The following is an 11,265-nucleotide window of genomic DNA, read 5'->3' as shown; positions in this document are numbered from 1 at the left end:
TCAGTGGTAGCAGATGACAGAACAAGGAGCAGTGGTCTCAAGTTGCAGTGGGAGAGGTTTAGGTTGGATATTAGGAAAAACTTTTTCACTAGGAGGATGGTGAAGCACTGGAATGGGTTACCTAGGGAGGTGGTGGAATCTCCTTCCTTAGAGGTTTTTAAAGTCAGGCTTGACAAAGCCCTGTCTGGGATGATTTTGTTGGGAATTGGTCCTGCTTTGAGCAGGGGGTTGGACTTAGATGACCTCCTGAGGTCCCTTCCAACCCTGATATTCTATGATTCTGGTTTGAGTGTGAGCCACGTTACACAGCATGCTCTCTGTTTCTTCTGTCTCCCACATCCCATCTCTCTCCCCCGTCCCATCTCTTCCAGTGCTTGGCGGGAACTCAGAGGAGCCCTGTATGTTCCCATTCAGCTATAAAGGCAGGAAGTACACAGCTTGCACCATGGACAATGGGCAGCGGCCCTGGTGTGCCACCACAAGCAACTACGAAGTGGACCATAAATGGAAGTACTGCGGCACGGCAGGTACGTGGGGCCAGGAGAGGCTTAAGGGATGGGTTTGCTTTGCAGCTAGTATGTACGCAGACTATGGGGGCCATGGCCCAATGGAGAGAGCCGAGGAGAGGGAATCAGGACACATGCGTTCTATTCCTGGTTTTGGCTCTGTGTCTAGGCAGCAGCTGGCATGACGGGGCCCGATCTCAGTGTAACGGAGTAGGGAGTGGGGCAGATTGACCTGGTAATGTTGTGTGGGAGTTTTACTGGGACTGTCTGCATTGGTGATGGGGATATCAGGGTGTGACTGCACTTGAGAGACAATACCTGAGCATGTAACCTGAGCACAGGAGCGGGGTTGGGGCCAGGTGACACCTTTGCGCAGGAAACTGGACAAAGGCTGGAGGAGGAGCCAGAGGAAGGCTGGGTGAGACGGCTGGAGGGGTTTTCAGTTTGGAGCTGGCTGGGGAAACGGAGGGGGTCCTGTTGTCTGTACCTACAAGCTCTGTTTTGGACTGTGTTCCTGTTGTCTAATAAACCCAGGGCTGGCGCTTCCGTTAGGCAACCCTAAGTGGTTGCCTAGGGTGCCAGGATTCGGGGGGCGGCATTTTGTGCCTCCCCATGGGATGCACGGGAGCTTCCGGTTCCGCTCCCGTCGCACTGCCGAAGAAGGACCTTCTGCCGACTTGCCGCGGAAAACAGCGGCAAGCAATTGAGCAGCACGACTGCCGCTGTCACCTGCGGCATTTCAGCAGAGTGTCCTTCTTCGGCGGCACGATGAGAGTGGAACAGGAAGCTCCCGCGTGCTCTGTGGGGAGCACACAAAATGCCCCCCGCCCCGAATTCTGCCTAGGGTGCCAGAAACCCTGGCGCCACTCCTGAATAAACCTTCTGTTTTACTGGCTGGCTGAGAGTCACGGTGAATCACAGGATCCTGTGCAGGGGCCTGACTCCCTCACACTTCCTGATACTCAGTGACTGTGTGTCTGGGAAATGCTCTATACTACTCTGCGGTGGGCAGGGTTAGTGTCACCATTACTGTGGTATTTGAATGGTCAATAAAAATGAGTGGACAAGAAGCATTCATTTGTATATAAGCCCTGTAGGAGCAAGGAACATTCCAGTACCCACTTTGAACCAAACCAAAATTTTGCCCAGTGCTGCCGATCGACACCTTAGATCTTTTTTCTAGCCTAGAAATATTTTTGGGAATTCAACATTTTTCCCCTCTGGGATTGGAGGGGAAAAAAATTAAACTTTGAAAATATTCATGAACTGAAAAGACAAACTCTCTTTCAGTTTGGCTCTGTTGAAAAGTTTAGTTTTGAAACTGTTTCCTTTTCAACCTTTTTTTCTTTTTTAACATTTTTTTACTCTAGTTAGCTTAAATTTCTGTAACCCTTCTGCCAGTCAGAGTTGGCAGCAACAAGGGCCAGGTTCAGTATCTAGAGATTCCTTTTTAACAGTACAACACAGAACTGGCTCGAGCCCCCACCCAGTGACCTGGGACAATTACACGCCACCCCCTAAGTGCCCCTAAGAGGCAGAACTTCCCTTCGTGCAAGCACAGAGTCTGATTGGAGAAAAGAAACTTTTAATAAAAGGAGGGAAGTAACTCTCCGTTAATTTGGGAAAACACCACAAACAAGGTTTACAACCATAAACCATGAGCAAAAGACCCACCCCCATCTAAGTTGGGCTTTGTCATTTTCCCCTCAGGATCTTAAGTCCAGCAACCAAAAGTCCCTTTAACGTGCCCATCCCTTCTCTGCACCCCAGTCACTGTTGCTGTCCTTGGCCAGTGCAGACCTAGAGTTCAAATGCGCATCTGCAGCGTTCACCTCCCACCCTGGGCAGAAAGAGGGTGGGTAAGGAGGCACCTTACTTGCTCCACTGCTCAGGCACTCACTCACCACCCCTCTCTGTGGGGCTCTGCTCTAGTCCTCTCCACCAGCTGCACTGCTGACCAGTCACTAAGATGTTTTCAGGGCCCACTACTTAACACAGCTCTCAGTGATTTCAGCTGTTAGTGGGGGAGCCTCAGGGCTGGTGCACATGGGTCAGTCTCTTGCATCAGAGGCACTGTTCCAAAGCAGGTCTAATGCTTAGATCTAGGTATCAGTGACTTCAGCTCTGCAACATGTAACAAAACTCTCAACTGAGTCTAAATTAGCTCTTTTGTTATACCATGGAGAAAGGAGATGTCAAAGACTATCTGCATCCCTTTCACACAGTGCACACAAACACTTATACCCCCCCAGTTCACTGGGCTTTGGAACCCATGTCCCCTGCCTAGTGAGCGCTGTTCAGTTGAGGGCGAGTCCCTCCATTGGGATATGCCAGGTACACTTCTGCTGCCCTCGGTTCAAACAAAGGATAGCAACCCTTTATTACTCTTGCCCCAATAACAAGGAGACTGGGGATCCCACCCCAGCCAAAAGTGACCATTTGGGAAAGCAATCCCACCTTGCTGAGCACCTAGGCAGGGTGGATGTGTCCTTGCAAACGAGATCAGCTTCTGAAGTCCTCTTCCACAGCTCACCACTAGATGTCAGGGGAGAGCTCATTCAGACTGCTTACATTACAAAACAAAAAAGTGCTCCCAAAAGGGAACCCAGATTTTTTATGTCAAAATGTTTCCAGGCTTTTTTCCCTTTACATTTTTTTCAAGTCAGGAAATGCATCAAAACCAGCAATATTCTTCAAAAGGCCCAAACACTTTTGATTCCCATGAATTGGCATTTTTTCCACTTAAAAAAATTGTTTTGTTGGGAAAATTTGCACCCAGTTCTCCCAGCAAATCGCCTGCCCTTCATCCTGCCTTTTCCTCCCTTGCCTCTTTCTTCACCAGCTGTAGGGGAAAATTTGGACAACTCCCCTTGCGTCTTCCCTTTCATCTATAAGGACAAGACCTACCACAGCTGTACAGCCATCAATGATCAGATGGGACGGCCCTGGTGTGCTACCACTCCCAACTATGATAAAGACCATCTCTGGCGCTTCTGCTTTAGCAAGGGTGAGTCCCGCCCATGACCAGAGCGCTCCGTGTCGGCACAGAGGGAAAGGGTTTGTGGAGGACGTGCCAGTACATGACGCTCTAGCACAGTTAGAGTTGTCACCCAGTCTTGCGGGCCAAATGAGGGGCTGTGTGCTACAAATGGTTTCCCTGGTCCAGCCAGATTGCCTAGCACCTCCTTGTGATGCGGCCATCAGAGATGGGATGCCATTGCCAGGCTAGATAGGCCCCTGGGGTGATCCGATGCTCCTATGTGCAACGCCATTCACCCACTATAAAAAATTATCTTGGTTTCACCACAGCAGTGAAATGAGACACCCTGACTTTTCTTTTTTGCTAAGAAAATGGCCATGATGGTCATTCTCTTTGTCGTTCCTGCTGTTCACTCTGATTTACTTAAAAAGCAGCAGAGGATCCTGTAGCACCTTGTAGACTAACAGACGTTTTGGAGCATGAGCTTTCGTGGGTGAATACCCACTTCGTCAGATGAATGTAGTGGAAATTTCCAGGGGCAGGTATATATATGCTAGCAAGCAAGCTAGAGATAACGAGGTTAGTTCAATCAGGGAGGATGAGGCCNGTCTGTTAGTCTATAAGGTGCCACAGGATTCTCTGCTGCTTTTACAGATTCAGACTAACACGGCTACCTCTCTGATATCTGATTTACTTGTTGCCTTTGCAGTCTATGGGGGGAACTCCAATGGCCAACACTGCATGTTTCCTTTCCTCTACAAAACCGAGCTATTTCACAGCTGCACAAATGCTGGAGACAAGAAGGGAAATTTCTGGTGCGCCACAACCCACAACTACAACCAGGATAAGCTGTGGCGCTACTGTCCAGATATCAGTAATGTATCCAGTCTCTTTGTATATTCCCTCTGGGGCAGATCTGGTTTGCTGGTGATTCTGAAAAATCAGGCTGGGGCTGGAGCTTGTCATGGATTGCCATGAAAATGAATTTGCAGAAATTGTCAGTGTATCAAAAAATTGGGAGAGGGGGATCATTTCAGGTAGATCATGAAAGTTCATTTTAAAAAAAAATGTCATTGCATTGCAAAGTCAGAAAAAAATGGTTTTGAGTGTATTCCTAAAATGAAATTTCTGAAATTTTCAGAGAGTTAAAAAAAACTAGAAAAACATTTATCTTGGGTTGTCCAGAAAATGAAATATTTCAGTTTTTAATTAATCAAAAAATTAGGGGACAATGTGTTTTGGGAGGATCCCGGAAACAAATTTGTTCGAAATTTTCCATCATTTGGAAGATCGTGGAAAAAAACATTTTGGGTGGATCCTGGAATTGAAATTTTCTTCAATACTTTTTGTGAATTAAAAAATCAGGAAACAAAATTGTTTTGGGTGGATTCCAAAAATGATTTTTTAAAAATTTTCATTGAACTGAAAATTTAAGGAAAAAAATCCCTTTGGGTTTAGTGGACCATTTCATTTCAATTTTGAGCATTTTTTAAACTTTCTAGATTTTGGTTTTAATAAAATAGAAGGAGATTTTGAAAGCAGATGTTGTTTCAAACTGAAGAATCGACCCTTTCTGATTTTTTGGTCATTTTTCCAACATGAACAGTCCCTCACTACACATTTTGGCTTCACTGAATCTGGACTTTTTGCCAAAAACATTTCATCTGAAAAGTTTCATCCACCTCTATTTACCAAGTTACCCGGGGGCCTCCAGATCTCCTATATGATCTCATCCTCTTTCTGCTGTGCCCCTGAGCCAATGAAGAGTTGTGACACTTTGATACCAATGGGAGTTGGGCAGTGGGAGTCTATCTGATTGGTGGGTGGGATAGTGGCTCACAACACATCCCTCCCAGCAGCTGAAGGAACCTCTAAGGATTCCTTCAGGAAAGGTTCGATGCCAGGGTCTAGGAGCAGCCACAGAATCAGATCCAGAACTGATGGAGGGTCTGACCTCAGTGGGATTTGGAAATCCAGGTTCCTGTCCCAGCCCAGTGTTGGCTTTCCTGGAAGATGCTTTAGCTATGATGATGTCTTCAAATCCAGACCAGATGCCATTCTGGAAGATACTTGAGTTAAATCCAAGTTATTGGGTTCAACACAGAGAAGATCGGGGGACATTCACTGGTCTGTGTTCTACAGGACATCAGACTAAACCAGTGGCTTTCAAACTTTTTTACCGATGACCCTTTCACATAGCAAGCCTCTGAGTGTGACCCCCCCTTGTACATTTAAAACACCTTTTTATATATTTAACACCATTATAAATGCTGGAGGCAAAGTGGGGTTTGGGGTGGAGGCTGATAACCTTGCGAACCCCTGAGGGGTCCTGACCCCCAGTTGGAGAACCCCTGGACTAAATGATCACAATGGTCCCTTCTGGCCTTGGGATCTATGAAAGCCTGCCTGAGATTTCTTGGCTGTAGGTGATGGTGGCCGGGTCATAGTGGGATGCGGGAGCCGTTAGTCCATAGGCAGGTGGACGTGTTGATGGTGTCTATAACCACCTCCCTTTGCCTCCCCAGTCCTGGGTGGGAACGCGCCAGGAAAGAGCTGTGTGTTCCCCTTCCTCTACAACAAACAAATGCACTACACCTGCATCAGCGACGGGGAGAGCTCGGAAAAACTGTGGTGCAGCACCACCAGCAATTACGACGTGGACAAGAAGTGGACTTACTGTTACGCACCAGGTAGGACAGGGGACGGAGGAAGCTGAGCCTTGTGGTTAAGGCGTTTGGTTCATCGAGCTCTGGGTCAATTCCTGGCTCTTTCGTAGACTCCTTAGTGAGTCAGTTAGGAAGTGATTTGTTGGTTTTTTGTCCCCACCCCCAGCCTCAGAGTAAATGCTGAGCAAGCTGCAGTTCATGGGTAGCAGCTGTTCAGCAGTTCTTAAAACCACCCCCCAAATCGCCCTAGAGCGGAGTGGCTCCTTCTATTAGTTGTTTAGATTGACAACACTTTGAGACAGGGATTGTTCGTCTCTGTCTGTCTGGGCAGTGCCTGGCACAACCCCCATCTTGGTGACTCTGTGTCTGGGCAGCACCTGGCGCGATGGAGCCCCGATCTCAGTGGCTCTGAGGCTAGTATCTAGAGGCTTTGACTAATGCATGTAATGACCACAGAGGATGTACCCCGAAAACACATCTGGGTTGTGGCTGTGTCTAACCACCTGTGCGTGTATGAACTGGCTAAATGGACTTCCCCCGACCCACAAACCACCTAACACATTTTGCATATGTGCATACTCTGCAACTGGAGTTTTTTTGCCTGTCCCCTTGGCATCTTTGGCTCATTAGCCCCATGATGCAGAAGTGGGGAAACTGAGGCATGGAACTGGGCTGTGCCTTGCTAAAGGTCACCCAGCAGAGCCAGGCATAGCATCCAGGTCTCTCGTTGCTCAGCCTGGCGCTCTCTCCCCTAGCCCTAAGCTGCAAGGGGTACCATTTAACAAAGTGTTTGTTTCTGTTGCTGTGTTTGGTCTGCAGACATCGACACGCCCTGTGTCTTCCCCTTCATCTACAAGAAATTTAAATTCTTCACCTGCACCAACCTGGCAGAGGAGAATGGGAAGTTCTGGTGTTCCACGACAGACAACTACGACCGGGACCATCAGTGGAGCTACTGCCCTGCCTGAGACAGGTGAGACAGGGCAATGGGATGGTCTCTGTTTATCACATCTCCATCAGGACAAGGGGTGCATGGGATGGGTTTGATCAGAGAGATCCCCTTGGAACTGTCACCTGATGTGCTGAAATTACCTCTGAGCCCTTTTCCCCTGCCAGCTTGAGACTTCCAGAACCCTGACTTGTTGAGCCAGACACTCTAGCCTGCTGCAACACAGACTCGGGGTCTGAGACACAACCCCAAAGCTGCAGATTTAACTCAGCAGGTACTTGTCTCCAGCACCCAGACACCCAGCTTCCAATGGGATCCAAACCCCAAATAAATCGGTTTTACTCTGTATAAAGCTTACACAGGGTAAATTAGTAAATTGTTCGACCTCTATAACACTGATAGAGAGAGATGCACAGCTGTTTGCTCCCCCAGGTATTAATCACTTAATCTGGGTTTATTAATGAAAAAAATGTTTTTTTAAGTATAAAAAGTAGGATTTAGGTGGTTTCAAGTAATAACAGACAGAAAAAAGTAAGTCACCAAGCAAAATAAAGGAAAAACACTCAAGTCTAACTCTAATATATTAAGAAACTGAATACAGGAAAATCTCATCCTCAGATGTTCCAATAAGCTTCTTTCACAGACCAGACTTCTTCCTAGTCTGGGCCCAATCCTGTCCCCTGGTACAGTCCTTGTTAGTTCCAACAGGGATCTTGGGTCGTAAGCAGGGGGTTTCTCATGGCTGGCAGCTTCTTTTGTCCTCCTCCACCCCCTTTTATAGCTTTGGCACAAGGTGGGAATCTTTTACCTCTCTGGGTCCCCACCCGTCCATCTAAATGGGAAAGTACCAGAATGAAGATGGATTTTATTATCAGGTGACATGGTCACATATCACTGTAAGACCCCTAGTCTCCATTCCCCATGGGCTGGCCCACAGGTACACAGGAAGGCTTTCAAGTAACTAAGGCCATTTACAACTGATTGTTTCTTGAACTCCCATCATGGCCTCCACTTAATATGTTTACATCAGTGATACAAGTTTATATCTTGTTCTCCTAACCCCAGCTATAGAAATAATACATGCAAACAAATAGGATGAACACACTTAGTAGATGACAAGCTTTCTAATGACACCGTACAAAAGGTATTTAGCATAAAGCATATTCCAGTTATGTCATATTCATAAGCATATTTCCATAAAGCATGTGGAGTGCAACATCACAGGATGATCCTTCTTCTTTTGTCTATTTACACTGAGAACTCTTCCTGGCAGGGACCATCTGCAGCACCCAGTGCAAGGGGCCCCCAATCTCCATGACTCTGTATCTGGGCAACGCACAGCACATGAGGGCCCCAAGCTGGTGACTCTGTGTCCATCCATCTATCACCACGTGCATCCATCCATCCTTCCCCATACACACCCATCCATACATTCCCATATGCATCCATCCACCCACTCATAAATCCCAATCCACAGTCACCCATCCAACCATCCCATACACGTCCACCAACCACCCAACTATGGAATCATAGTGATATAGGGCTGGAAGGGACCAAAGAACCCAGCCCTGCCCTTCCCCCGCTTGCCCCATGCTGAGGCGGGACCAAATATACCTAAACCATCCCTGACAGGTGTTTGTCCAACCTCCAATGACAGGGATGCCACAACCTCCCCTAGATATTCTGCTCCAGAGCCGAATTATTTGAAGAGCTAGCAAGTTTTTCCTAGTATCTCACCTAAATCTCCCTAGCTGCAAACTCAGCCAGTTCCTCCTTGTCTGTCCCTCGGTGGCCGTGGAGAACAATTGTTCTCCATTCTCTTTCTAGCAACCTTTTGCATTATGGAAGATTTTTCTCAGGTTCCCCTCTCAGCCTTCTCTTCTCAAGACTCAGCCTGCCCAATCTTTTCAACCTCCCCTCCTAGGTCAGGTTTTCTAAACCTCTGATCATTTTGGTTGCTCTTCTCTGGACTTTCTCCAATTTGCCAACACCTTTCTGCAAATGCATTACCTGAAACTGGACACTGTCCTCCAGCTGAGACCTCACCAATGCCAACTACAGCAGGACAATGACTTCCCATGTCTGACATATGATGCTCCCGTTAATACATCTCAGAATTATATTTGCCTTTTTCACAACCTCATCATGATGTTGACTCCTATTCAATTTGTGATCCATCATAACCCCTAGATCCTTTTCTGCCATCCCGCTGCCTAGCCAGTGACGTGGCGCTGAAGGTCTGTCCCTCTGTCCTTTTCAGGTGACAGCCCCAGAGCCGGGAGGAGACAGAATGATGACATTCAAAATTAAATTAAAGGAATGAGCCCCGCTCTAGACACCTGTGCTCTCCCAACAAAGATTGCTTCTGATCAACAGATACCGGTGGCATAATCACCCTTGAATCTGAATCCAAATCTGCTCATTTCTCTAACTGATTTTAGTAAATTCAAATAGAGCATCTTCTAAAACACAGCATCTGCAAGTTCTGCATCTGGGCAGAACGCAATAAATGACATGTCCGTTTCCCTGGGGTGAGGATGACAACGCGATGGCTTTTGCTTCTGGTGCATATTGGGCATTTCCCAACGAATATAGCTTATTGGAAGAGTTATAAATCCTCATGCTTCAGGGTTGAAGATGATCAGTCTTAGTGATCAGGAACAGAACATCCTGGGAGACAGATTATCCCACATTTCTCCAGTACTTTCTCTGAAGCTTGTCATGCTTCCATTGCTGGAGATACTGAACTAGACTGACCTTGGGTCTGGCCTGGCCTGACTAGTTTTACGTTCACGGTCGACACATTGGAGGGAAATGATCCAAAATGCCCAGTGGAAATGGCTCCATGTTCTTCGTGAGGTTGGGTGAAGTCCTGCTCCATTGACATCAGTGGCAAAGCTCTGGTCAGGTTTTCACCTCTTATTTCTAACGTGACAATAACACACAATCTGAGTTTTCAGCAGCGCTCAGGTCCTGTCACGAATCTTTAGGTGCCTTAACTGATCATTTCTGTGCCTGCGAATGGCAAGGGGTCAGATCCCCGGCTGGCTTCAGTGAGTGTGGGTCACAGGGGCGGCAGGTTATATGGGCTCAAAGTGCTTGAGCACCAGGAATATTCAGGGCTGAGGGCTGTGCTCCACCAATATTTGGAGTTGAGTTTCTCCCCTGGCTCTGCCTGGAGCAGGCCCTGTCCCCCGCACACCTCAGAGCGTCCTCCCCCGCCTTGGAGCTTCCCTGCCTGAAAAAAAAAACAAAAACAGCCAGTGCCTCTCTCCCTTGCTTGTGCTGCCTGCTGCTGCTTCTGCCTAAGGCTATAGAGATCAGCAGCTGGCAGCCTGTTGGAGAGGGGGAGAGGAGGCACGCATGTGCTTGGGAGCTCTTTCTCCCGTCCCCTGGCACCCACCTGGAGAAGACACCAAGGGGGGTTCCGGCCAGGAGATGGACATCTGGAGTGGACCTCACTGACCTGAGCAGCTGCTGAGGCTTCGGTGAGGTTTAACCCTGTGATCCACTCCCTCCACCCGCAGCCTCACTCCTGACCAATGCTGGGCAAGGGGTAGTCCCATCCCCCATCCCCAGTGAGGCTAGGGTGAGGGGCAGCAGCAGGAGAGGCCACACATGATGGCAAACCCCCCACCACCTGGTGCCCACCGTAGGGGAGGCGAGTGGGCTTTCTGGACCTGAGAGAGTCCCTAGGAGCATGTGCAGTGACCATGGTGCACAGTGTGTGTGCTGCCGGTGGGGGGAAGGGGGGAGAGGAGGGGTCCCTCCCCTGGGGCTTGCTGCTGCCAATAAGGTGGGGAAGTCCTCTCTGGCCCTAGCCCTGGGGCAGCCTGTCTGCACCCCAAGTTCCTTATCCCCAGCCCTGCCCCACCCCAGAGCCTGCACCCCCAGCACCCCAACCCTGAGCACCCTCCTGCTTTGTGAACCCCTCATCCCCAGTCCCACACCAGAGCTCTCACCTCAGGGGAAAAACGTGCAACTTAAATTTGGTGGTCAGTTTGAAGTATCATTTTTAGTATAATACTTGATTATTTTACACCCTTTAAAGTATATAGCTAGTCATATACAGGTGTTACAAAGTGGGAATGTTCTTAATGTTTTCTCTGAATACTGTGTGGGTGCCTCAGTTTCCCCTATGCGTTTCTCAAGGATCTAGATGGT

General features: G+C 48.2%; 1 protein-coding gene across 1 annotated transcript; it reads left to right on the top strand.

The window, feature by feature from the left end:
• Positions 1-445: 445 nt before the first annotated feature.
• On the top strand, positions 446-10,256 carry LOC116832385 (epididymal sperm-binding protein 1-like). The gene is made up of 6 exons (XM_032793081.2): positions 446-527; positions 3,349-3,513; positions 4,196-4,360; positions 6,012-6,176; positions 6,972-7,125; positions 9,362-10,256. Exons 1-5 carry the CDS (start codon positions 446-448, stop codon positions 7,118-7,120), a joined length of 726 nt encoding a protein of 241 aa, XP_032648972.2. The 3' UTR covers positions 7,121-7,125; positions 9,362-10,256.
• Positions 10,257-11,265: the final 1,009 nt, after the last annotated feature.

The sequence above is a fragment of the Chelonoidis abingdonii genome, chromosome 11 (assembly GCF_003597395.2).
Source record: "Chelonoidis abingdonii isolate Lonesome George chromosome 11, CheloAbing_2.0, whole genome shotgun sequence".
NCBI lineage: Eukaryota > Metazoa > Chordata > Testudines > Testudinidae > Chelonoidis > Chelonoidis abingdonii.
Note: the sequence above shows the minus strand (reverse complement) of the source record. Positions and strands in the feature narration are given on the sequence as shown.